General features: G+C 43.9%; 3 protein-coding genes across 6 annotated transcripts; 1 reads left to right on the top strand and 2 right to left on the bottom strand.

Moving 5' to 3' along the window:
* Nucleotides 1-684: 684 nt before the first annotated feature.
* On the bottom strand, nucleotides 685-6,105 carry LOC100833615 (probable galacturonosyltransferase 7). The gene is made up of 9 exons (XM_003557945.4): nucleotides 5,601-6,105; nucleotides 5,325-5,353; nucleotides 5,092-5,190; nucleotides 3,907-3,988; nucleotides 3,462-3,523; nucleotides 2,977-3,278; nucleotides 2,397-2,754; nucleotides 1,772-2,314; nucleotides 685-1,546 (listed from the first exon to the last, which is right to left on the bottom strand). Exons 1-9 carry the CDS (start codon nucleotides 5,716-5,718, stop codon nucleotides 1,262-1,264), a joined length of 1,878 nt encoding a protein of 625 aa, XP_003557993.1. The 5' UTR covers nucleotides 5,719-6,105; the 3' UTR covers nucleotides 685-1,261.
* An 8,685-nt stretch (nucleotides 6,106-14,790) lies between these two features.
* On the top strand, nucleotides 14,791-18,547 carry LOC100833307 (2,3-bisphosphoglycerate-independent phosphoglycerate mutase). Of its 3 annotated transcripts, none has more exons than XM_014897008.2 (9): nucleotides 14,791-15,185; nucleotides 15,350-15,477; nucleotides 16,276-16,426; nucleotides 16,504-16,710; nucleotides 16,810-17,234; nucleotides 17,347-17,539; nucleotides 17,679-17,774; nucleotides 17,891-18,046; nucleotides 18,141-18,547. In XM_014897008.2, exons 1-9 carry the CDS (start codon nucleotides 15,018-15,020, stop codon nucleotides 18,318-18,320), a joined length of 1,704 nt encoding a protein of 567 aa, XP_014752494.1. In that variant the 5' UTR covers nucleotides 14,791-15,017; the 3' UTR covers nucleotides 18,321-18,547. The 3 variants fall into 3 exon arrangements, with proteins under 3 accessions (XP_014752494.1, XP_003557992.1, XP_024312398.1); XM_003557944.4 differs by having other exon boundaries at nucleotides 14,792-15,185; nucleotides 16,507-16,710; XM_024456630.1 differs by having other exon boundaries at nucleotides 15,130-15,244.
* A 180-nt stretch (nucleotides 18,548-18,727) lies between these two features.
* On the bottom strand, nucleotides 18,728-25,250 carry LOC100832992 (flocculation protein FLO11). Of its 2 annotated transcripts, XM_003557943.4 has the most exons (11): nucleotides 24,872-25,247; nucleotides 24,340-24,510; nucleotides 23,968-24,153; nucleotides 23,777-23,888; nucleotides 23,630-23,663; nucleotides 22,742-22,776; nucleotides 22,611-22,645; nucleotides 22,382-22,534; nucleotides 19,618-22,034; nucleotides 19,172-19,252; nucleotides 18,728-19,077 (listed from the first exon to the last, which is right to left on the bottom strand). In XM_003557943.4, exons 2-11 carry the CDS (start codon nucleotides 24,408-24,410, stop codon nucleotides 19,010-19,012), a joined length of 3,192 nt encoding a protein of 1,063 aa, XP_003557991.1. In that variant the 5' UTR covers nucleotides 24,411-24,510; nucleotides 24,872-25,247; the 3' UTR covers nucleotides 18,728-19,009. The 2 variants fall into 2 exon arrangements, with proteins under 2 accessions (XP_003557991.1, XP_024312397.1); XM_024456629.1 differs by lacking the exons at nucleotides 18,728-19,077; nucleotides 19,172-19,252 and having other exon boundaries at nucleotides 19,972-20,136; nucleotides 20,228-22,034; nucleotides 24,872-25,250.
* Between the last annotated feature and the right edge of the window lie 1,707 nt (nucleotides 25,251-26,957).

Genomic DNA, 26,957 nt, shown 5'->3' with positions numbered 1-26,957 from the left:
TACCCAAAACAAAACTTATAACCCAAAAAAAAAATCACCATTTTGATATCAAACTTTTAGCTGGCTTTCACAAACGAAAAGAAAAAATGTGGAGCGCCAACTACACATAGCAATGAGATGTGCACACCAAAGACGAGGTTTTTTTTCCCTTTTGTTGACGGTAATGGACAAGATTGCGTGTTACTCACTTTATTACACAAAACGCTTCATATAGATTTGTGCATCTGAATCAAGACAACTCTCGTTTTGGGTGCTTGTTCATTCATATTCGATTAAGAATAACTTGGTGTGAGCAGTTATTGGCCGAATGGGGAAGCAAAAAAAAAAATCTATACGAAGGATTGAGCGATCAAAAATTATATGAGGTGTTTTGGGAAACATAAGGAGTAAATGACTAGGCTTAGATTTAGTACAAAGTTGAATCCAAGACATCGGAGGGAGGTTTTTTTTTTCTAATGTATCTGTGCACTTCTGTGATCCAGTGAGTGCATTCCAACGTTTCCAAACAGTTTCAGCATACGGTAAGCCAACATTGGTATTTGCAAACACAGGGTCCCAACTACACGGGAATAATACATACGGAGTACATGAAATTTTTTGCAACAGAAGAACAATTCAAACACACCAAGGCTCCCACAAAAAGGATTGTCAATTTCCTGGAACATTCGGGTATGAATTGTCCAATAAGAACTTCAAAGACAACCAAAGAGCTGTTAATCTTGCTGTGTAACTGATAAATTTCCGACAGACAAAATATACTTTCCATCCACGTAACAATGATAAACAATCCATGTGCAGCAACTAAGAACAAAGAATTTGAATTTAGCCTGTGTATGTCCTTATTGGTAGAAGGACAAAACAAGCCAGGTCAAAAATTTAATGAAGAAAAGAATCAACCTGCATCGATGACGTGTAAGGCCCCAATTTCAATTAAAGGTGCCGCAGCACGTCACCGATCATCCTGTTCCGTAACCTAGATGACGAGAGTGACACTCCCTTTTACCTGAAGCCTCACCACTACACATCATTGTCTACAGCATTATCCTTCAACTTAAGACTACTTTCTCTAACTGCAGAAAAACCATCCATTAAGCTCACTAATTCAATGAACAGATGGTGTTGGATCTACTCTGTCAAAATTGATGGCTAATGACTGCTTTCCTGGTCTTTTCACTGGAAGTGCTCATCCTCTTGGTATATAGTACAGCAGTAGACGAAACAATCTACCGTAAAATGTTCTGGTTCCCAGGTTCAAAGTGCGCTATGGATTTACATTGCACTCATCCATGAATCGCTCATCTCGTGCAAGAAACCTCTTCCAGTACTTCCTGTAGTTTGGTATACCCAACTCAAGCCAAGGTTTCATATTACCATTGTAGTGCAATGATGCAGAAGTTCGGATAGCTTCTTCTTCAGTTCCATAGTGATAGCCTAGTCCAGATAAAGTCAACCTCTCATGAAGAGGATATATAAGATTCTGGAAGGAAAGCAAGCTTATAGGTAAAGCTGTGGCTCGCACTGAGGCCTCATCATCACTGTTTCGGAACTGTAACAGAACAAAAGTAGAAGTAATATTAAGTTAATCACTTTATGTACATTCCAAATAAGACACTGAAATTAAATAATTTTAAGCTAGTATAAGTCTATCATAATACTCATTCTTTCATGTCATGGACATGATACCTACAAATCATGGAACAGAACAAAAAAAAAATAGGCATGAAAACATGCATTAGAACTTGAAATAAGAGCGGACTGAGATCAAACCAACCTTTTCCAGGAGTTGCAGGTAATTCTCTGTAACATTATATTCTCTCCATTTGTCCAGATTAATCACATTCACCCCAGACATCCATGCACATGACTGGGGATCGTATGCTGCCTCACCGAGAAGGTTTCTTAGTTGGCCCAGTCTCAGGCCACAAAACTTGACAGCAGCGTTGACCTTATCTCCCATATCAAGATTCCACAAGAAAGAGAGATCCCGTTGAATCACCACATCATCATCCAACACAATGACCTTCTTTAAATCTTTAAATATTTCCGGAATAAAGAAATGTGAGTGACTGAACACTGATAAATACTCCATTCTAGACTTCTCAGTAGGCCGCTCAAAACTACTGATGAAAACACGGAATTCCTCAGGCATATATAACTGCTGCATGCTAAACTCTGGCAAATTCTCCAAAATAATATGTTCATAGTTAATGACATTGACAGCTGATTCCCTGTAGGCATTTCTTGAAAACCAATGCTTCATGGCATAGAAATTTTGTGCATCCGTTAGTACATGAAACACTACATTCCTGGTCTCCTGCAAAACGCCAGATGAAACATCAGCAATGCTAAACACAGAAGATGTTCTATCAGCATAAGTGAAAAAGTTATCTGACTACCTCGGAACTACTGACAGATGAGTTGATGACAACGGAAGCTGCAAGTACATTTTTTGATAATATAACATAGTGCCTATGATCTGGAATGTTAAATTGATGGATAGAAGAGTCATCTGAATCCAATGCAGTTGATTTAAAATATTCTACTGTCAACCTCATATTAAGACAATGATGACTTTTGGGCATCGTGTGAACACCAAGGTTGTACAAGTATGCACTCTGCTTCATATGAAAATGAGCTTCATCGTCTGTCATATGAAGTATCTGGCGAAGCTTTTTGTCAACATTGTTACAATCCACAGAGCATGATTTGGCTCTTGCAATTGCATGGTCCATCTTCTCTATCTTCTTTTTTATACTGAAAGCACACATCAAGTATTATTCAGTGGTTAAAAAATTAAATGTACATAATGATTGGATAAAACTTTTCTGATCAAACATAGCAAGGTACAATTTCAATATAATATACACCTAGGAAACATATACATGTAACAGAACATTTTAGCCAAGGAATACTGGACGAGAATTGTAGTTTTGAGTTGAAAGGGGCGAAAAATCGATAAGCGCAATAAGTACTCACAATGATGGTAGATCAGCATCAACAATGGATTCACTTAGAACCCTCTCATGTTCTTGGATATTCTGCTTCAATTCACGAGTCAGTGCCTCCTTTCCCTTAAGTTTTGCAATGCTCGGGTAGTAAGATCGAGCTACAAAGAGCTGATCTTTTAGTCTTTTCACAATGGCATCTTTCATAACTTCTTTGTGCTCTATGGACCAGAGACAGTAACTCCCAAATTCAAGTTGGCAAGCCTTAGCCTTCTCCAGTTCATCAGCACTTGGAACCTTGGGATGTCTCATGCTGCTATTCTCACTGAAGTCCTGGAACCAATATATGTTTATTCAGACGTACTGTATCAATATACTTCTCATGAAAAAAGAGTAGCCACATTACAGCCTGGGCTGCAGGCTCAAGTATATATTAATCGGAAAACAAAGCTGTGCTTCGAAATGTAAAGTGCAACTTGTGTACAAAGAAAGACAGTAAACTGAGAGCCATCATACTTTTCTGGGTTCAACTGGAACTTCTATTGGCTTCGGTTGTTCAATTTTTGGTGGTGGGGGAACTGCATAAATTGCAAATTAATGGGTCAGTATGTACACCAAGTAAGGTCAAGCATGAGCACATCATGAGAAGATTAGAAAATCAGGTAGTTTATGGCGAATCATCACATCTACGTAAAGACACTGGCATTTGTTTAGAAATGAGTATTACTACTTTATTTTAACAGGGGGTCGTGGTGAGAAAAAAGGATTGCCGTGTAACACATGAATGAACTTGAAACAAGTAATGACGGAGATGGTGAGGTACTGAAACAAATTGACACCGAAATGCTTTATATCTAAAAGGTTCCCTCACATAAATGACACTTCATGCATATTGATTATGGTGTTGTCATAGATTTAATTAAACTTAGTGTAGCAATGCTGCAGCCATACCAACCAATACCTTTTTGTTTAGTGCTACCTCTGGAAGGTTCACTACCAATATGGCGTTCTATATTGCCCTCGGAAATCTTTCCAGGCACAACCTGAAAAAGGGTAAGAGGATAAAATGTCAGGGATTCAAATTACCTATAGAAGCTGTAATGAAAAGCAATAGTTATCCATAAAATAATTGTAAATAAATGTATTTACTCATGCTACAGCACATATTTTTCACAGGCTCACAGCCTTTAGTTCATAATCATGAACAAAAAGAATAGGGTGGAGAGATTACTATCTTTACTCCTGCAAATGATGTCAATTGGACCCTTGTGACATGAGCGGTTAGATACATTACAAACGGTTTGAGATTGTAGTCATGTTTGCTATGATAAGTGGGATACTGTAAGGGCCACTAGGCTAACCTTGGCATGACATCTCTACATTATCCTACTCGGTTCAAGAGGTAGCACATAAAATAAAATTTTAGACACCATATGAAGAGTACACCACGTGCTCCTTAAGTTGACCAAAACCCAAAACTCCATACTGTCCAACTTGATGTTGTGAGCTTCAAGCAACCCCCCCCCCCCACACACCCCACCCACACACACATACTTCAGTGACAAAATTGGTTGACAAATTTCTTTGATTTGTTAATATAAGAGCTTATGCACAATTGTCTTTCTAGGATAGCTTCTAAATAAAGAAATAGTTATAAGTAATCTCCGATGTGAACAAAATATACTCTAAAGGTCTAAACCAGCTAATTTTTTAAACAATGGCCAACAACTGCTTGTAACCACTGAGGACCTGAAACCTGCTATAGAATATGAGGAAGATAACAGATGGAATGTGGGAGAAGTGAAGGCAACTCCAGTTAATTTTTAAAGATCTTGCGGTTGATGCTTTGGTCTACTGGACAAATGTCAGGACCAAAGTCCAGAAATTCTATTTTTCATGCTAGTGAAGATAAAAAGATTATCAAGATCTTTTAGTTTCAGTCGTGCTACTAGGCATCGCTAGTATCATTAAGTTACATTAAAAGCAGAGAACAAACAGTAGCTAAAACCAAACGCTAAAACCATGGAACAAATACAGACAATTTTCCGTTGCATGATCATGTCAACATCCACCAAGCTAGCAATCGTTACCAGGTTATACAAATTAATCCCTACAATTACATAACAAAAATGGAAAAGTCTAGTACCTGTGTCTCTGCGGTCACATCACTACCACCCCTATGGATCACTTGATTTACACCACCTCTTTGCACCACCGAACGCTCGAACGAAGGCAAATGTATCTCCTATACCCGGAACAAGTCAAAATGTAACAGCACGAATCAGTCACACCATCCCAATCCATCAGCATTTTCATAAAAAAAAATCCATCAAAACTTCAACAAATTTTTCCATATATATATTTTTAAATGGAAGTTACCTGTTGGGGGCGCTCATCCGTCACATACACTGCAACAAGCAATAAACGAATCAGAAAAACAAGCCGAGAACATCCCGCAATAAGAACAACAAAAACACCAAAATCGCTAAAATCCCGCACTAAACGACAATTTAGAGAAACAAGACTCAGGGAACAGATCCGACGGGAATGGCGCCGATCCGATCCGGAAAGCCGCGGCGCCACCCGCATTACCCCCAAATCCGGGGAGTCGCACGGCGCAGAGCGGTGGCGACAAGAGGGACGGGCAGAACTCACCGGCGGGGAAGCGGTTGAAAAGGAAGGCGATCGGTACGAGCAGCGAGCAGAAGACGAGCGCCAGCACCGCCAGCCGCGGGCCCCTACGCCTCTTCGCCGGCGGCGCCGTCGCCTTCATCACCTCCTCCCCCTTCCCACCACCCCCGACGCCCTAATCTCGTCCTCCTCCGCCGCCGCTGCCGCCGCCGCGTCCTCCTCTGCTGATCATACCACCGCCACCGCCACGACGGGGCAGGGCTGGGAAACGCGGCGCAGACGAATGCCTCCCGATTCGGCCAATGGCACGGGCGGGCCAATGGCTTCGGGTCCGATCAGGGTCTCGCGATTCGGGAGTCGCGACGCCGGGTGCTCGGATTGGTTAGTGTGCGCGAGAAGCAAGGGGAGGGAACGGAGAGGAATAAGCAGCGAGAAAGGCAGGGATTGGATTGGAGGGGAAGGGAAGAAGTGTGCGAGGGGTGTCGAGGAATAATAATACTACGCGAACTTTGGCTTTGGCTGCGTCTCTTTTCCTCGCTTAGTTATGGGTTTTCCGCGTTGCTGTTTTGCTGTTATAGAGAGGTTTTAATTCGATGTGCTGCTTCGCTGTTTGTTGTAAAACTTGCCAGATTATCGTATCAGCTGTCGTTTGCCAAGCGATCTGCTGCGGCAGCCATGTTTATGGCACTTCCATTCTTTGGGTCCATTCTAGAGATTCACATGTTCTGAATTGATACATATTGTCAAAAAAAAATTCTGAAAATTGATCTCAAAATATTAATTTCAATTTCTGTAAACTGATGTGTTCAGCTTTGATTCCTGATATAAAATGGCTGTATGTACCAGCAGAGGCGAGGTGGTTTTATGGGTTTTCAAAAAAAGAAAATAAATGCCTATTAGTGACATAAAAAGCAAACTCTTTTTCATCAAAGGTGTAGTTGTATGCCCTTTACCCATGATTAGAAGGATACTTGTCGACATAAATAAAAAGATTTTTGTGCAGTCATAGGTATGATCAGGCTATATTAATCCAACTAGCATAATGCCCGCTTATTACAAAGGAGTAAAAAAAAACATGTTTAATAAAAATGTTTTACTACTATCCATTATCTTAAATCATATCCGTAGGTGGCCCGAACATAATGAACCAGTCACCAATCGAGTGTTTATATAAGTTTAAAACAAAACAAAATGATGACAAAACAAAAATGGCCACCACCAACAACAATCACCTTTAATAAAACCAAAAGACACGTTAAGATTCTTGAAAGTCGATGACATCTCAATTTCCATTGTTTACATCCTTATACTCACTCCATCCCACAACAAGTGACACGGATTTGTACAAGAATCTATATAAATCCACCTCACTTAGGGCATTCGCAATGGTAGAGTTAGTACCGACTCTTCACGTAATTTATAGTCAACGGTAAAATAATAAGTGCAATGACTGTGTCTTTAAATTGACTCTAGATAATTTGCTAGCATTAAATGTGCTGTTGCACAATGGTTAAAAGGTTGACTCTTGGCTGACTCTTAGTCGATTCTTTCCTTAAGAGTCTGTCTCTTCACGAAAAGTCGGTTATCTTCTCTCTCCAATTTTTTTCCTTAACACAAGCAAATTTTAAATAAGAGTCGGTCAAAAGTCAGCCACTGCGGATGCCGTTATTTTGGGACGGAGTGAGTATTTGTGCATGTTTCTAGTGACAAAATTGCAGAAGACCAAACATGTACAAACCGACCTAACCTCACAGATCTTGAATAACTGCATGAACCACACACCGCAAACGATGAGATTTTAAGATCTCTGAACATGCCATGACAAAGTTATGCCCCTTGCAGTTTGTAAAAAGATACATAGCGCGTATAAGTCAAAAAAAAATATTGTTGTACAAAACCAAAATAAAAGATTGTACTCCCTCCGTTTTTAATATTGGGGGAGAACTACCGCTGCTACCGGCTGGCTTGGCATTAATATTCGTGCGGAATAATACACGCCCTATATTAAAAAAACGGAGGGAGTACTTGATATTAAGTATAAGCAACATATATGCACACGTGGTGGTCGTAAAAAAAAGCAAGAAACGAAAAGTAGGAAAAATATTTGTTGGTATGCCACATAGTCAATAAATAAGATCTACTGAAATTTCTCAGATTATAAATGCCTTAGAGAAAATCTACAGGATTTTGAATGTAGATTTGGAGGATTAAATTCTGTCCTATTAGGATCTCACAAACTGAGGAGGCACTGTCGCACACCGAAGCAGCCACGGAATATCAGGTCCCCACATGGCCCCACACCCCCGGTGCCAGCATGGATACAGGGATTAGATTACCAACCCGTTCAAATTTTGGTGATAACGACGCGTGTTTCCTTGGTCGAAATGCTACTTGCACGGTTGCACCAACAACGCTCTCACTGAGCTTGACCAGACAATAATTAGTGCCACCTTGTTTCGAGTCATACCCTTTTCCACCGGTAGCCGGAGTGCCTGGAAGAATGGACAAAAGAGGGAAGACGAACAATTGAGTGAAGTCAGAGAAGGCGATGATGGACGATGGGTCTTGCCTCGATGCCCTCCACTGCTCATAAATTTGGCCCTTTTTTCTGGATGCGTAAGCTTGCCATTGCTTGAAGAGTTGAAGAGCAGCAACATGCTCAGGCCAGATTCACCATAAATGACTTGGTCAGACGGTCACTCAGCTAGATCTATCGGCTGGCCGACGCTTTCATTCTTGGCTTTCTTCTCTTGCCCAAGCAACAAAGACATGATTCGAGGAAGCAAAACTAACATTTCTATATATATACACTACCATAGTCCGAATACGTGTGATGCCAACAAAGAGAACATATTTTATTTGCATTATTCTCTTCTCTTCTTTTTTTAGCTTTTGGTGCCGGCACTAAGAAAAAGGAAAAGGCCAACTAAGGTCATTGGCGCTTTTCGGAAAAGTAAGAAAAATGCTCCTAGGCCCATTTCCACAAGTAATCGCGTGCTTTGGAGGATTGATTGGGGCAGGGTAATGTAGGACGAAGCTTAATGTGGGCACACAATCCTCTGATGGGTGCTCTTGTTGTTTGGATGTGGACCATAATCTGGAGAGATTATTATCCGAATGAAGATAGGGATAGAGGCAGGTTAGCTTTCTGTTTCATTGTGCGTCCCTGTCGTTGCTGGCTAGTACCAGCTAGCTAGCTAGCGCCGGTCCCCTGCATTGGAGTGGGCACATACTACGCAGGGAATGTTGAGAATCGGACCGGATTATTCATGCGGATTCAATGTTGTATGTTCGCTTGTCCTCGCTGCGGTAATTATACTCGAGCGGTGTTCCTTGGTAAATTGGAGTTCAAGTCCTTGGAATATCGAATTTGAGTTCATATTTCTGTGATCCAACACTCATCTAACACCCAGCGCGGGTCCTATGGTGCGCGTGTAGGCAAATTAGTTGATTTACTCGCGTGCTTGGCAGCATCGGTTCGTTGCAATCAAGGGATATTATAGCTGCAGGTAAAATCCAAAAGAGTAAAGAGCTGTCATTTTCGCTGCACATACCCGTGCTCGCCGGCCGTACCCCAACTTTCTCGTGCCCGTCGGCCAGTATGTATGTAGCCGTTAATGGTTGGGTGGGTCTGAATTGCCGTGCTACTCGCTGGGGCTGCCATGGCCAGGAGAGGACACTTGGTTGAAAAAGACGTGAAACCGCTGACTCCCCCCACCGCCGCACGGTCCGGCGGCCCCACGTACGTTCAGCACGGTGAAACCAAACAAGACCCGGACCACGTTTGGCACGGTCCCCGTCAGGCCAACAGCCCAGCAGGCAACTTTATACTCCACTGGCTAGGCTAGGCAATGGTTCCGGAGGCGGAGGCACAGGCATGGCGTCACGCCTGGCTAAAAGTCCATCAGCGCGCTTGGATGTTTCTGCCCAGATAAACCACAACCCCAAGTGTGATATTCGCATGGATGAAAATTTGTCGAAATGTTGAGCACACCACCAGCCAGAAACGCACGTATTTGGCTGGGTTTAGAGAATCTCCACTCGTCCCGGTATATGGCGTCCGGCCCGTGAGTTTTTGGGCCGCATCCGAGAGCGTCGGCGCAAAGATTAATTTGGGGCCGCCGCTTCACAGCCATGCCCCAATACTAAATATCTATCTCGGCTAAACTTCATCGAACTTGGTAAAAAAAAATCAAATTATGCGACATTTCATTGAAATTTGCAAAAATTTACAAAATAAAAGAAAAAAAGAAAACTAAAATTAAAACCCTAGTCGTCAAGGCGATCGATCCAGGAGCAGCGTTGCTGCTGTCGTCGTCGTCGAGGACGATGACGCCGGGCTACTGCCCAGGCAGAGCACCCATCCATGGGGACGGCGGCAGTCCGGCAGCGCGGGGTAGCTGGCCCGCGCCAAGGCCTTGGCCTCGTCGATGTGCAGCCACCGGCAGTTCGCCTTTTCGTCGGCATTGTTTTGGAAGGAGGGGAAAGGCGGCGAGGAGAATGTCGAGCTGTCTGGGCCGCTGCCTTTTCTGGGCACGGAAGATAACCTGCCGGGGGTGTGAACGCGGCGAGAAACGGCGTTGGGAATGCGCAGGAACGCGCAGCGTGGAAGCCGACGAGACAGGACAGTTGTTTGTCCCAACGACTGCCATAACTTGCCTGGGAAGCCAAGGGGAAGCCGGTGAGGACGATAAATGGCGTCTGACAGGGTGGACCCGCGGCAATAAAACGTTTCGCCGGCGTCCCCGCTCGCTTCCCCGTGGATTTGGGTTCAGTCTGGGGGCGCCGACTAATTTATTAGGCCGCGCCGGTGCAATTTTGAGAATGGGGGGCTCGACTGGGTCCGTTTTTGGGCGTCGGCGCCCCCAAATTTGGTTTGGGGGGCCTTTGGGGCTGCCAGCTGGAGATACTCTTATAGCTTCCCATGCAAAGGAGCATAAACAAGGTGTTGACTGGGATGAACTTCACATGTAAAAGACTCCATGGTAGCACCATGTCTAATTTTTCTAGAGTAAAATACACTCACAGTCACTGAACTAGTTCCGTATTTTTAATTTAGTCATTGTATTATAAAAATAAAGACTTACAATCATTGAATTTGACAAAATGTCCGTATTTGTGAGGTCCCGTTGCCACCTCAGCATTGCGTTTTACGATTTAGCTGTTGTGGTATTTTAGGGGAAGAGGATTTCATGAGGCCAACGCGCCTAGGTCCCTCGTGATTTTTTTTTGCAGGTGCTAAAGTGCAAACAGAACGCTGAGCTGTCAAGACCGAGGTACAAATACAGCACCGGTGATACTACGTTAGACATTCTGTCAAGTTCAAGGACCGCAAGTCATGATTCTCGTAATACCGCGACTAAATTGAGTTTTTAATCTGAGTTCAGTGATGACGAGTGTATTTTAGTCTTACTTCTCTATTCCCTTGGCACTGCAAGACACCAACGCATGTGAAAAATAAACTAATGGAAGATTAGGCGTGGCGAACCCGCCAATAAAAACTTAGGTTCCCAGGTGTCTGCTACAACGAGTACTTCTTTTTTCCCTCGAACGGAAAAAAGGGACTGCACAGTACTATGAACCAGCCCCCCTGCCAGCTTGCATTGATCGACTCTTTTGAAAAATAACATACTTGCATGCCAGCGACGCAAACTAGACCAAAAAACGGGCATCATTAAAGAATTTTTTTCATTCCAAAATTTGAAAAGGGAGTATCATTTATCAGTCGTTTCTCAGTCGATAATCATAATCATTCAATTAATTTTTTTTATCATTTGTACTTGAATGAGTCTTGCATGTATCTCGGTGACTAGATCAGACAGTTGTTAACATCAACTATAAGTAGTTATTTTTAATCGCTTTAGAAATAGCAAAATCAGGTCTGGTTATATCTCTGTAGCATGATTTTACTAGCAAAATGGTTAAATCTCAGTTATCTATCAGACCCGTTGGATTAGTATCTAAACGACGACCCATTACTCCCTCTCAATCGTTAGTTCCGAAATTTTAAAGCACAAAGCAAATTCAATTGCTAAAAAATCGACTGCTATCTCACTAAAAATGAGACAACTTTTATATGGCGATGCTGAAAAAGAAACTCTTTGGCTCATCTGGGCTTTCGGATGGAGCATATTTTGATCTAGTCGTCTAGCTACCCTACGGCCGGAGCAGGCGGGGTGGGTGTGATCGAGATGTTTGCGAGCTCCAAATTCGTCTCTCGCTTTATCCCAACCTTTATACGCATGAAGTTTCCCCAACCAACACATGCGAAGTTGATTAGTTCGTCCATTACATGAAGTTGACGATGAGTGACGGCCGGCAGCTATGACCTTATGATCTCGAAACACTCCTAGCAAAACATAAACAATCCTGAAAAATTAACACGTAGTCACCAGCCACGGCTCCCCCCAGCTCACCGGCCATTAAACTATGAACGACCCAGAAGCAGAAATTTAGCAGCCTGCAGACTGCAGGAGTGGCAGCAGATCATGCGTTTAGTTGGTCCGCATGCGACGGAGATGCCATCACCAGCACCAAACGGGCGTCCAGGCCTACGTGTACGTCTGCAACGAAAACTCGTTCTCCCGTACTGTATTTGCTAAACGAAAACTTGTTCCCGTATTTAATCGCAACACGCAACGGAAGAATTGCCGCCGGAGTCTAAGGAACGGCAAACAATAATAAATGGACCACAAAGGGGATTTACCCACTCATATCTTGCGCGTCTCGCGGGACATGTGCATCGTAGGGACTACGGAAAGCTGCACCGGAAGTCAGCGAGCATCGCATGAAACAATTTTTTTCCTTCCAATCGGAGCTACTCCCCATTTCCATTTCAAGAAAAGAGAGGAGGGGAGGGGGAACCGATTTTCTGTAGGAAACCGATTGTAACCGAGTCGACTCGAACTCAGCAACTATGTGACGAAAATCTACAGCCCTAACCTACAAAAGTCCAGGAGAGTTTCGCTGCGTCCAACCAACAAGTCATCCCAAGCGCTTTAAAGACCCACTCCATGGGGCCGGATCAAGAGAGAAACACCAGCGACACAACTTCAAGCTCAGCACAGACATATACGATGAGGTCTCCCATCCGACGAATTGGCTTGCATTCTTCTCAACAGCTCCACAGTCGCGAACATCAGACCAGCTGCCTCATCCTTCATGCTTTGTTGCATCTCCGGCTTGAACAGCACCGCCTAGTGCTGCATAAATTAATGAACATAATGAGAACACCACTGCTTAAGGACAGTGGAGGGGTTTCTTCTCAAAGCACACAGTATTTCGCGAACGCCAAATTGTCCCAAGTCCAACGAAAAACTCCACACACACACACCAACCCCCCGCCCCCGCAGCAAACACGCAATCCAGATGAAGTAGTGCCAGGCAGATCTGGGAATTCTGTCGGTCCCCAGAAAATGCCCAATGCAACCCCACACAACTTTGGCCACAGTGCAGTCAAAGAAAAGATGCTGCAAAGTCTCGTCCTTATGGCAGAAGTAACATTTAGGATTACCAGGCCGCGCCCTCTTAACCATGTTATCTTTGGTAAGGACAACATTGAGAAAAAGCTGCCATAGAAAATTTTTAATCTTCGAAGGAGCTTTGCTTTCTAGATAAAGGAGTAATCAGGCCCCACGATCGAGTTACACAGGAAGCTATAAGTAGATTTGAGGGTAAACACTTTCTTAGGGGACCATCTCCATTGAAATATATTCAGGTTAGAAGCTCACCCCCTCCACGATTTCCATCGATTGACCCCATTGCTCCCCCCAACACACCATTGAGCCATCTGGTGAAGGGCAGGTTGCCAGGTTATCAAGGTTGCTATTAACAAACGCCAATGAGGCAAAACATCGCACGAAACTCAACCTGGATCTTCTATGTTTTAAGTTTTAACTGGAATTTTGGAAATGGTTTGTGCAATTATGCTGGACTTGGCACTTTTAGGTAAAGCTAGCAGGATGCAAGTTGAGCGAGAGCGAGTATCAAATGAGTCCACTGGGAAATGGCTGGCAATGCCACGTACCTGCTAGTTGGGAAATACTCTGTAGCTGCTTCCAGCAAACGCGACCCATCAAACCAAATGAGTCCGTCACTATTCTGGTAGGTAATATTTTTCTAATCATCGAAGGGTTGGTGATAAGCTTTGCCAATTAGATCACTTTCAGAAGTGATCTGTGTTACTACGGAGTACATCGCAATTTCGAACCTAGAGAACCGAAACGCTAGGCATCATCCACATTTGATCGATTCACTCTAATACTTAGAGATTTATTTATGAAAAAAATTACTTACAATTTGGATTTCTAATCACCACAATACATGAAAATTCCACGTAGCAAAACTATTTGTGCCGCGTCAGGATCCTGGAACCTACTCCTATATAAAAACGAAGGCTTGACAGAGTTTAGGAAAAAAAATTGGATGCAGAGTTTAGGTTTTTGGGACACACGCGGGGGTCACCCGTGGAAAGAGAGTATTTTTTAGATGAAAAGGTCTCTTGATGGCCTTCTAATCAAATTGTGTTTTTTTATGAACAACAATCTCATATTATTTATTCATCATATAAAAGCAATCAAATCATCATTTGCCCACAACAGAAGTTTCTAGTAAAAATAAGCTCCATCAAATTTCTTCAAAGTTGACGTCTCTGGAACATTCATTCACATCTTTACGATTTTTGCATATATTGATGAAACTGGCAAAGCTTGCACAAGCTGGACTAAATATATAAGTTGTAGAAAAATCACATGAATTGTCCACATCAAAATTGGGAATGATATAGATTGATAAACATTTATCGAGGACACACATTTTGCAAGGCACACTGTTAGACTGTTGTTTCATCATTGAAATTTGCTCATATAAAAGAAGCGTGGCTTGGTCCGTCACATCCCCGCCTCCTTCTATTGTAAAAAAGAAAACTTCCCACTTCATCATCGCCATATTTACTCCAAACGTTGTCGCCTCCGTTTGGTCGTATGCGTGCTTTTCTTTCCATCGGGCATGTTTTTGCACTTGACTCGGGCCATTAACCTTCGTTGGTCGAATTAAGCCTGTTGGGCCTCCAATGAAACCGTTCATGAAAATTGAGACAGAACAGAAGCTTATTCTGCCAAAAAAGTGATCCCCGGGTGGAAATGGCCATGTGTCGTGGTCGGTGGTCGTACTTTCTCGCAAGAAAAAGACTTGAACAATGAACTCTCTTGTTTACACTTGTACACTCTCCCAGCAGCCAGCTGCCTCGTCGGCGCTCCCAGACCCTTCGAGAGGGAACAAGCATGGCTTGGCCCTCCAACAAAATCCAGCCAGCTCCTCCCTCCGCTCGCAGTCGCCAGGCCAAAACCAAGCAGGACTCTGCTATTTTTCGGCTGCGGCGGGTACCCATCCGATCCCAGATTCAGGAATCAGGAGCAAGTGAACAACTGAAATTCGACCATCATGGCGCGCAGGGCGGAGGAGGCTGGGTGGAAGCTGGCGGATCACCCGAGGCTGGGTAAAGGCAAGGTGGTGGGCGTGGTGGTGCTGGACGGCTGGGGCGAGGCGCCGCCCGACCCCTTCAACTGCATCCATGTCGCGGACACCCCCACGCTTGACGCCCTCAAGAAGGTACTACTCCGTACGTAGTACTTGCCCGATTAACCGGCGGAACGGTCGCTCTATCGCCGGTCGGTGCGCAGCTGATCTGCATCTCTCTTCTCTCACCGATGCTCGATGGTAATTAACTCTGCTTTTATTATTTTCTTCCCTTCGTTGGATTGGATGAATGGCAGGGTTCTCCGGAGAGGTGGAGACTGATCAAGGCTCACGGGACGGCGGTGGGGCTGCCTACGGATGATGACATGGGGAACAGCGAGGTCGGCCACAATGCGCTCGGAGCCGGCCAGATATATGCACAGGGGTAATAATACCACTGCTATTCTTCATTATCTGTGAACTATGCTCTCTGTATCAATGTTATATATCTCTTGCCAAACAACTCCTACTAACTAGTGGAGTGCTCCCTTAAATATCTGCGACTACTACTAGTACTCCATTCGTTTCTAAATGTAAGAAGTTTTAGCTTTATCCTAAGTCAAACTTCTTAAAGTTTGACCAAATTTATTTAAAAAATTACCAATATCTACAACTGTAAATTAGTTCTATTAAGCTCTTCATGATATGTATGTTCATAGTATGCTTGTTTGATATTCTAGATGACCTAGTACGTAGTAATTAAACAAAAATCAGAGTTTACATAAAGGATATTTTTTGAATACACAACTTGTTGTGCAGGTAGGGTTTGTTGATTTAGATATTGAACACTTATATCCCAGATTTCTCAACAGTAGGACCAAACGGATGGGCATGCGGCCTAGCAGCACAAACTACCTAGATAAGATGAATAGTATATACACAATGTTTCACTTAAAAAATGTATTTACACAATGTGCTGAATTTGTTTGAAGGACAAGCATGCCTGCGCCTTCAGTGAGGCAACATGCTACCATGATAAGTAGGGTCGGCGGAGTCTCCAGGATTTTCCTAAGTGTGTAAAGGGTGGTTGCTCACGTGTGTGCATGTGTGATAGTGTGATTGTGCATGCGTCTTTTAGTCCCGAATAAAAAACATCATGGTACGGTAGTGCATGCATTTCAAGGTTTTAAACAAATGGCGCCTACTTGAGCCAAGCTACTGATCCTTTGGTCACAATGTGCAGTGCAAAATTGGTAGATATGGCGCTCGCCTCTGGGAAGATATATGAGGGGGAAGGTTTTAAGTACATCCAGAAGTCCTTTGAGACTGGTACTTTGCACCTCATTGGTTTGCTGAGTGATGGAGGAGTACACTCAAGAATTGATCAGCTGCAGGTTAGCACCCTTTCTTGTCGACAGAGTTCATTCTGCACTTGAGTAGAACTAGGCTGTTCTTAATGCTTTGTCTCTAGCAGCTGCTTCTGAAAGGAGCTAGTGAGCATGGGGCGAAAAGGATACGAGTACATATCCTCACGGATGGTCGTGATGTATTGGATGGCAGCAGTGTCACGTTCTTGGAAACGCTTGAAAATGATCTTGCTAAGTTACAGGAGATGGGTGTTGATGCAAGAATTGCATCTGGCGGAGGCAGGATGTATGTTACAATGGACCGCTATGAGGTAATCCCTCCATTTTTGTTTTCATGGTCTCCAAACTGTGACTTCCGTCGCAACTTCCTTTAAGTTCATATTTCAATTGACACGTATCTTCTTATGCAGAATGATTGGCAAGTAGTGAAGCGTGGTTGGGATGCGCAGGTTCTAGGTGAAGCTCCACACAAGTTTCAAAATGCCCTTGAAGCCGTGAAAAAGCTCAGGGAGGGTCCAAAGGCTAACGATCAGTATTTACCCCCCTTCGTCATCGTTGACGAAAGCGGAAAACCGGTTGGGCCTATACTGGATGGAGATGCTGTTGTGACATTTAACTTCAGAGCTGATCGCATGGTGATGCTTGCTAAGGCGCTAGAGTGCGAAAATTTTGACAAATTTGATCGAGTCAGATTCCCGAAGATCCGCTATGCTGGCATGCTTCAGTACGATGGCGAATTAAAACTTCCAAGTCATTACCTTGTTGCGCCCCCAGAGATAGAGAGGACGTCAGGTGAGTACTTGGCAAACAATGGCATACACACCTACGCTTGCAGGTAACAATGGCAAACACTGCTACACTTTGTCTTCTTAAGATCCTTTGTTCTGAAAATATTCATATGTTTGAGCATACTACTCCTACTCATCTCTTTTCATTTTGATCTTCAGCGAGACTGTCAAATTTGGTCATGTCACATTTTTCTGGAATGGGAATCGGTCTGGCTACTTCAATCCAAACTTGGAAAAATACGAAGAAATTCCAAGTGACACGGGTATACCCTTTAATATACAGCCAAAAATGAAGGCCAGGGAAGTTGCAGAGAAGGCAAGGGATGCCATCCTAAGCAACAAATTTGACCAGGTACTTAGCAAAATGAGATATTTGAGCATAATAATGCATTTACGTAGATAGGTTAATCTAAAAAAATTACATAGATAGATACGCAACCATTTAACAGAGTTGTACTTAAGAGTAACAGCTTAATGTGGTAATTTTGTAGGTCAGGGTAAACATCGCCAATGGAGATATGGTTGGTCACACAGGTGACCTTGAAGCCACCATCATCGGCTGCAAAGCCGCTGATGAAGCTGTCAAGGTACATCATCTTGGAGTCCACGCCAACTGAAGCTCACCAATTAACCAATGCTTGCTTGTATCTTCTCCCTTGTTTGAAATGATATGCTTATAGTGAAAACAAATTCTCTCACTCAGATAATTCTTGACGCTGTTGAGCAAGTAGGTGGCATTTTCGTAGTCACCGCTGACCACGGCAACGCCGAGGACATGGTGAAAAGAGATAAGTCCGGGAAACCGATCCGTGACAGAAACGGAAATGTTCAACCCCTTACTTCCCACACCCTGAATCCAGTAAGTGCGCATCCTCTTGTTCAATCAGACGCACTGCCTAGATTCAGATGTTATTCCTGTTGTGGAGTTCTCAACTTGCTGAAACCTTCTGCAGGTCCCGATCGCCATAGGAGGTCCCGGGCTTGCATCAGGGGCTAGATTCCGGGAGGACCTTCAGGATGCCGGCCTCGCTAACGTCGCCGCAACAGTCATGAACCTTCATGGTTTTGAGGCTCCCAATCACTATGAGCCAACACTCATCGAAGTCTCGGCAGCTCCCTACCTAAAGTCCTAAACACTTCATCGGTCGGTCGTACATATCAGTGAATTTGGCTCCCCTTTCTGCCAGTAACACGGTATAGTTGTTCTCATATATAACGTGGATGCACGGGTTCCAGTGATGGTTATGTGCAGTAAATAAACGTCTGCGTCTGTATCTGATAAACCTGTTGGTATGAGATGTGTATCTGATAATCTGTTGGTGTGAGATCAATTATTTGGCCCTTTTTTTTCCTGGATTCATTCACAGTTGAGAACGCATATCCTTGACGCCTGAAACCCAGTACATAGTTAAATGTTAATGTTTTGAAAAGAAGTTCAGTGTGCCTTGGAGTTTAGTTTACTCTGCACATCTCAGGCCCACAGAACGAACATCTGATAAGGCCCCTTAAGACTATTAGCTACAGCACTGCTGCATCCACGTTGATAACGATGAATTGGATGCAGTTAAATCTTTCATTTGCGGCAGCCATCAGTCATGATAACATGCAAACATACCAGTCATCTCAATCCGCTCGCAGCGACTGTAAAAATACTTAAGCGATGTACACCAAGACATGAGCAAAAGTAAGTCTACGGAGAGGCTATATCAAACAGCAGGAAAGCAGAACCCGACGCCACAAACTGGCTCCTCTCGAACAATCACCTCAAAGCATTTTTACATCTACCAGGGAGGGAGGGGTCGACTATCCATGTATATTCATGTTATCGCAGCTTTGACTCGTTGGTTTTGCTGCTCCGGAAGTTTGAGAGGGAGAAGAATGACCTCGATGCTGGAAGTTCAAACAGACACAAATGTATAAGGGAAGGTTGCACTTGCATTTAAACTCTAGGTAGAAGTGACCATAATTTGTTCTGGGAACTAACCTTTAGTTGACGGTGCAGCCCCAGGCCTGTCCCGTAGCCTATCCGAGCTTGTAGCGTTTAAGCTGCTGGTAGTTGATTGAGCTGGAAAAAAGGGTTTAGATTAACGCAGAATTAGAACTGAATAATACACACCTATAAATGTAAGTGAAGCTAGCATAGAAAAATGAACAGCTGCCTCATTTCATGAACACCACCACAAATATTCATTGACAGGTTGTTTCATGCAGCAGATACTCTTGTATGTATGTAATTTCACAGAAACTGTTCCATTTATGTGTATATCCACCCTTTCCCTCTTTTTACTGTCATGAAAGGATGCTACATATTGAGAGGCTCAAACAATTAAGCTGGAGCAATTAAAGCTATCTCAATATTGAGATGCTTTCAGTGAAAACTACAGCATGTATGACAAGAAGCTCCCACTGAGTTATGACTGGAAAAGGTACCTGATAAGATGCTATTACTCTTGGAACCATCAAAAGTTCTCCTGCCTGAATTCACACCATCACCAGCACCTGATTCTTCTTGTTCATCTTCTCCTTCAGAAACTACGGATGGGCTTGCCCAGCCATTACTGCTACTATCTCCTTTGTTTTTCCGAGCAAATTTTAGAAGCCTCTTGAATCCCTTTGGAGAATCTTTATGAAAAACTATAGCAGGTGGGTTTTCAGCATTACCCCACTCAATAATTTCTGGTTCGTTGCTATCTGCTTGCAACATTTGTGACAACGAATGACGGATTCTCGGGCTTGATGATGGCAATGGTTCAATTGCTGGTGAGGTGACATCCTCGCCAGTCACACTTTCACCCACATCAGTACCTTCTTGATGTTCTACTTCTACCCAGGCAGCTGATGAGATGTCCATGTCCTCCTCAAGAGGTTTGACCTCAACAATAGAGGGCTCAACCTGGTCAGTGGAGCCCATTTCTGGTACCGGTGCAGCTAAACTCGAGACCAGCTTTTCTGTTGTTTCAACATTTAAGTCATTATGGATTGAAATTTCTAAATTTTCATCAACATCATGTGCTGATTGAGCAAGATCAGCCTCCAGTACCTTGGTAGTTGGCTCGGTTGTCACAGAAGATTGCTCCTTATCTTCAGCTTGGTTAACAGTTCCACTGTCATTTGAAGAATCACCGAGCAGTGGCACTTTAGTCTTAACAGCACCAGAACCAACACCTTGACCAATTCCTGTGGCTTTCTTCACAGGTTTGGATTCTAGCGGTACAACACTGCTTTTCTTAGGGACCTTGCTATGCAAGCTTGACTTTGTTACCGCGCTTGACTTTTCTTCTGAAGCAGGTGAACTTTTGGCCACCCTGCTAGTCTTTGTTACTGTCCGTGTCTTCTTTTCTTCCAGCCCCTTAATGGCTGACTTTGTGACAGTCATGGTTTCTTTCTTGTTCTTCACTGGTGGAAGTGTTCTTTCCACCTTTGGAATTGGCTGAGATGACGAGGGAGATGTCACGGTCCTTCTCCGGCTAGTTGGTGTCGACGTTGAAACCGTTCCAGAAGAGTTTTTGGTTTTCTGTGCAGTACTAGTAGTTGCTTTAGTCAAAGATCCACCTGACCATGAGCTACGAGTAGCAGGTGCAGGTGATGGTTTTGGTGAACTTTTTTTGGCTGGTGTCTTTGAGGTCACTTCCTTTGGCAAGACTGGAGGTGAGGAATTTCTTCGTGCCCTTTGTGGAATCGGTGAATTACGTTTCTCTGTTGTGGTACCAGTTTTAGGGGCAATTGCTGCTTTGCTCTGCCCAGCTGATTCCTTTAAGAGCTTTGTGCTAGCCTCCTTTGCTGGTCGCCTTCCACCTTTCTCAGCACGAACTTTCGCGTCTCGCTTCTCCCTTTGCTGTCCGCCTTTCTTCTCATTAGCGGAAATGAGCCCAGGAGCAGAGACATGGGCCCCTGCAAACTTTCCAGGCAAGACCTCCATCATTTTCATCAACATCTGATTAAGTTCTGCCTCCTTCTGGCGGTTCCACTCAGCAGAGGCCATTGCTCTATCACTATTTTCCTCCTGCACAGCATTTGTTTGTTCAGCACAAATATGAGTATTTGATGACAACACTTTGTCCATTTCTGGCACCGTGATGCCATGACCATCAGCATGGAGACTTCCTACCTCAGGTGCATCAACAATGCTTGGCACAGCATCTGCCTCAACCTGTAATTCAGCTTCATTCTTCTCTATATCAGAAGCCATATCATTGCCTTTACATTGAGATGTTTTTTCTTCTGATGTACTTTTAAAAGACTCACCCATCCCTGAGCTCCACCTTCGAAGTACAGACTTGGTAGCAACCAAACCAGCTTTCTTACTTTCAGAATCTAGATTCTCATTCTTCTGCTTGTTCTCAAAAAGGCTTATCGCGTCTTGCACACTCATCCTTCTAACGTTATTGTCGGATTTCCTTGGTGGCTGGTCCGTTTCACCATTGCAGCCACTACTTTCATCATCTTTATCCAAAGCAATTCTCTGACTAGGGGGGAAGTAGCTGAGGCTCTTGATAGCAATTGGTGTTGACCTACGAGATCCCGATCTCCCGATTTGAACCCTTCGCATTGGAGAAGCAGACCTCCTAGGTGAAGCAGATCTCATAAGGGGGCGGCTTCTTTCAACAACAACCTCATCTTCATCACTGGATTCAGAGGAATCATCGCTTTCCATCGACATTTTACGTTCAACTTGTGCAAGCTTTGCTGGGGAGATATTACTGGTGATAGGTCTCTGGGTATTGTCTTGGGAGCTGATATGATGAGTCTCCAGTGAACTGCCGTTTTTCTCAGCAGTAGAAGCATGTCTTGGAGGGAGCACAGAGGGTTGGCAGTCCAGGATCAACAATAAGCACCGCATCAACCAACTAAAGCAAATGAGAAACACCAACTGTTAGCTTCTTGTATCACATGGGGGGAAAGCAGAGACATAAAAATCTTCTAAAAATGAGGACACAACAGTGCATTTTCTCCCAAAAATGAGGACACAAACAGTGCATTGTCTCCTAAAATGAGGACACGGCAGTGCATTCTCTTCTCTAAAGCAAGCTAGTTACCGACCAATTTGGGCCGCTTTCCAAGAGAATGTCCGAAACTGAGAATCAGATATTAGAGCGGCAACAGGCAGTGAAGGACTCTGCTGTAAACTACTAGCACTATACGCACTTTCTACAAAAACGAGAAAACATAGGTTTATAATGCTTTTGCGTTGTACCTGAAATCGGATGTCCCAAAATGCTGAACAAAAGCAGACAACTCTAATATTTCTTTATTTGACAAATTTGAGCCAACTGCTTGACTCAATAAGACCAAGATCTCTTCTTTCAGTGCTGACAGCCTCAAATCCAGTGCCCGAAGCAATTCATTCCTTGCAAATTAAATCATAAAACATGTCAACCAGAAGATGGGCAAGATCAAGTAGCAGAAAATGGGAAAGGCTTTACTTTGTAGCCACGGAGGAATTCAGGCCTGTATTTCCCTGAAAGTGATGTTGAGAACTAAAATGTAAGCTAATAAAACATAAAGATGCACACAAACATAAAGCAGCTGGAAGCCTAGCAGAAATGGAAATCACCTGTTGTGATATACTAATGGTACTGAAGAAAGCTCCTGCAAACATAGAGTATAATCATAAGTGGACCAATACCAACATAAACCAGAACGACGAAGCAGATATCATACTAATCCTCCACACCCCCCCCCCCCCCTGATGTATCGAAATTGCTTGCAAGTCTTAACTAAACATCATCTGTCAATATAAAACTGTTCCCTATAGGGTCCGGTGCTCATCTGTGCATTGGCACACATGCAGAGTTTAAGTGTTAAAATTTTCACCCAAACCTGGTATAATTTTTGAAACATGGAATCCTTTTTGTTTCTGACCAATTGGTCCAGACTCAGATTTATTAAAGAAAACACCAAAACATGGTTAAATTGTCTGATTAGAGCAAGAATCGTCTGCCAAAAGATTTCATGCATGTATAAGTGCTGTGGTAAGTTTTGCCATGCTGTGCAAGTGCAACACAGGAGACAAAATTGTTTAGAGTATAAACAAGTACAATATCATAGAAGGTAGATGGACCTTCGAATACATGGATTATTCTGTGAATTTGCAGCTGCAACTGTTTCTTTGAGTGATAAGAAGAAGAAGCATAGGACCAGTGGAAGGATTTGGTCGTCTATGGCAAATTAGCAAGGAACATGATTCATCAACTGTCAGTGTGTCAGGCTCGACAACAGAAATGATTTCAACCAGGAATGAATAATGAGCCTCTAAGATTACTACCAATTTGTAAGTAAGGGGTCCTGCACGCATAGCACTAAAATGCTAAATAAAAATCTGAAATTAGATTAGATAGACTTAATAGAAGGTAGACGATGCCATGCTGCATGCAAAGGAAAGGTAGTGATGGTTTTCATGTACTGAGAACAATAGAATAAGTAAAGCTTTCATTAAAAGTACCTGTCAAAGCACCACCCATAAGACTTTTCTGCTCCTGCACAAACAAATGCATTTTATTATTATTCCAGCGCAGAAAAATGCATTTTATTATTCATGGAATCTGTACTTAGATGTTCAAGCGCTCAAGTATTATGATATGTAGGATACCTTAGAGTAGAGAGAATCATGAAACTTCCTAGTTTCCTCCAGTTGAGACATCTCCTGTAAAATTCCATTCGCCATTTTTGATGCATCAGGCGAGTTTATGATGTGCAGGAATCTGGTAGGGATGTTCAATTTAGTCATGATTACAACTATAACAGAAACATAAGGACTTGAAAAACGTCCAGGTGAAATACCTCTCTAAGGTGAACTTTGTGAACCAGGGAGAGCATTTTGCATCCCCAGCCAACAACAGCTTAAATGAGCCACTTGATGAACAAGAGTTGAACTGTTTGGCTTCTTCTAAGTGCAGGACTAGTTGATCAAAAGGACCAGATGCTACCAATTCAGTGCACTCTTCACTACAAGCAATTGCCTCATACCTGGAGAGGAAAAGTCTCACAATACAGGATGAGTCAAGATTTATCAAATTGTGAGCACTAGAAGACTCGTTATGGCATGTCCGTGAAACACAGTTCTCAGCCAAATGCAGCGAAAGAACATCTGAAGCTCACTGCAAGATAACTTCACAGGCTCAACTGATGGTGAACAGTGTATAAGTGTTTCACCTGTTTTTGGTCGAGGAGACTTGGAAAACAGCAGAATCAAGCTCCACATTGCCAGCAACAACCCCCTCCATTTTGCTTACGACCACGAGAGCAACTAAACGCCCAAATAGCTACCAATTCTTACAGTACAATCTCTCCAGATGAAAAGAACTCCTGATCCAGTTCAAAGACCTGCAAGCAGCAGGGAAATCAGCACAAACGTCACTGACTATGCAAAAGGAAACGGATAACAAAGAAGAAGAAAAATGCTAATGCCAAGGACGCAGACATGAGACACCAATATGCGAACATCTATAACCGACTAAATGTTCCAATACTAAGGTTAGAGCAACTCGAAGAAATGCCCGAAATGGTTCCCCATAGGTTTATTTGGGGAATATGCCCAAGGAACAGGCTCCAACAGGTGCCCCATTGCAATCCCATTTTTTCAGCCGTGCCCCAAATCGCCTTCGGGATTCCCCATCCCAGCGCGCAAGATCGGGATTCCCCACCCATCGACAAACTCACGCAGCATTCCCTCCCGACAACGTACCTCTTCCGTTCCCCGTCTCGCTCCTCCGCAGCTTGCCTCCCGTCGCCGCCCAGAACAATCCTGCCGCCGTCAAGACCAGTTGCTCGATCCGGACGGGGCGCGCTGTCGGGGGAGGATGGTGCTCGATCCGCGAGTTGGGGGAGGCGTCGGGGGAGGTTGGCTGGCCGTGCTCTCCTCTCCGCGGGGGGAGGCGAAGGCAGGCGGCGGTGCGGGAGAGGTGGGCGTGGGAGCTGGATCCGGAGCGAGAGGTCGCAGAGAAATCGGGAGTGAGAGAGATCGGGAAGACGAGTGGGGGAAGAGAGAAGAGAGGAATCAGTACTCAGTAGTGGAGTAGTAGGAGAGTGCAACAGCGTGAACCATGTCGAGATTGTGCCGACTGCCGAGCAGGATCAAAGTGAGTTGTGTAAAAGTTTTTAACTATCCACCAAAATGCTACTGACCTATTAATTACAAAAACATACTCCTCCGTCCCATACTAAGTGATTCAAATTTGCCCGAATACGAATATATCCATGCCTAAAAAGTGTTTAGATACATGTACTAATAAAAAGTCACTTAATATGAGACGTAAGAAGTAATTAACTACAAATCAATTCATTAGTTTAATGTCTAACTAAATGAAAACCATCAATCAATTGCAAATCCAATCTCATAAATCGAAAAATACTATAGTCATCGACAGTTTTCTCTCTCTCTCTCTAATAACCCTTCATGCATTAGCGTTGCCCTTTCACGAAGAGTTTCTCCTCTAACTTCTTGGAAAAGCCGCCCATAATTTCAAACTAACAACTGTTTGATCCAATCACCGAAATTCGTGCAAGATTCATACGAATACAAAGGATGAGAAAATCTCAATCGGATGGTTATGATGATTGATTGAGCAATAACAATTTATAAGTTGATTAAGAAATAGACGCTCCCTTAGTTTATGCTAGCAAAATTATGCATGCATCTTCTTTAGGAAGCTGCCTTAATCCATGCCAATAGGTTGAGTTCTTATGTTTCTGAAATGTTCTTAACTGCCCTCGTCAGAATTGTTAGGCCTTCAAGCGTGGAGTTTTGTAGCAAGTGGAAGCTTTTTCTCCTCAAGAAAGTAATAACTCGAGGTTTATTAAACCAAAACGAGTGAAAGCTTTGTATTCTTGTAAACAATCCGCGATATGAATAAGAAGAAAATCTTGCTATCATGACTGGTGCGTACACCGGTGTCGCGCAGCGAAGGGCAGAATTGATGTTTTGATCGCACTAATGATGCCACAATGTCACAAGGCTCGAGTAAAGAACTGAATTCCCCTCGTCTAAACACCTTTTTTTTCCCTCTTCTATCCAACCGAAGCCCTGTTGAGACATTCTACCAATCCAAAGAGTAGATCGGTGGCTGCAACAGAATGTTCTAACACGGGTGCATGGGTAAAAGCCGCGCCCGGCCGTCAGGCCGTCACCACCATGATCCGTGCCTGTCCTGTCGGGAGCACGACCGGTGCGGCCGCGCTTCACATTCCCAACGGTACACGCAGGAGCGAGCGAGCGACCGACCGACCCGCCCAGGACAACACGCCACGTTCCCCTCTGCAGTCCGTAGGCCGTAGCTACTGCGCGCGCCCCGCTCCCCGGCCCATGTGCCGCCCGTCAGTTTTTCCTTCCGAACCACGTCCACCGCCCGGGCTGGCCCCATGTGCCTGCCCCGCCCAAATGCTTCCTTCCTATCGTTGGCTCTAGCTGCCGAAAGTCATCCTGGGTCCTTGCTCGGGAAATTCTTTCTGGTTATAAATTGCCTTGTCGCTCCGTGTGGTCTCACCGGTCCGTGGGCACCACAGTGGATAATTTCCGTGGCCCCGCCGCGCCGTGTAAACATTGAGTAGCATGCATCAACGTAGCCATAAAAACCCTGGTTGTATCCTCTGCCAGCCCAAGTCAACACACTCCACGAGCTGCAGTAGTTAAATCTGACCGTTTGATTATCTGTCGCCGAGGCCGCGAGCGCGTGGTGTGCGGTGTACATCAACGGCGTCATGGTCTGGTCTCCGGGGACGTTTTCTTGGACGCGCTGAAATGAAAAGTTTAGTATTCCGCCTCGTTTCATTAT

This window comes from Brachypodium distachyon, chromosome 1, assembly GCF_000005505.3.
Source record: "Brachypodium distachyon strain Bd21 chromosome 1, Brachypodium_distachyon_v3.0, whole genome shotgun sequence".
Classification (NCBI taxonomy): Eukaryota; Viridiplantae; Streptophyta; class Magnoliopsida; order Poales; family Poaceae; genus Brachypodium; species Brachypodium distachyon.
This window is presented reverse-complemented; position numbering and strand designations above follow the sequence as displayed.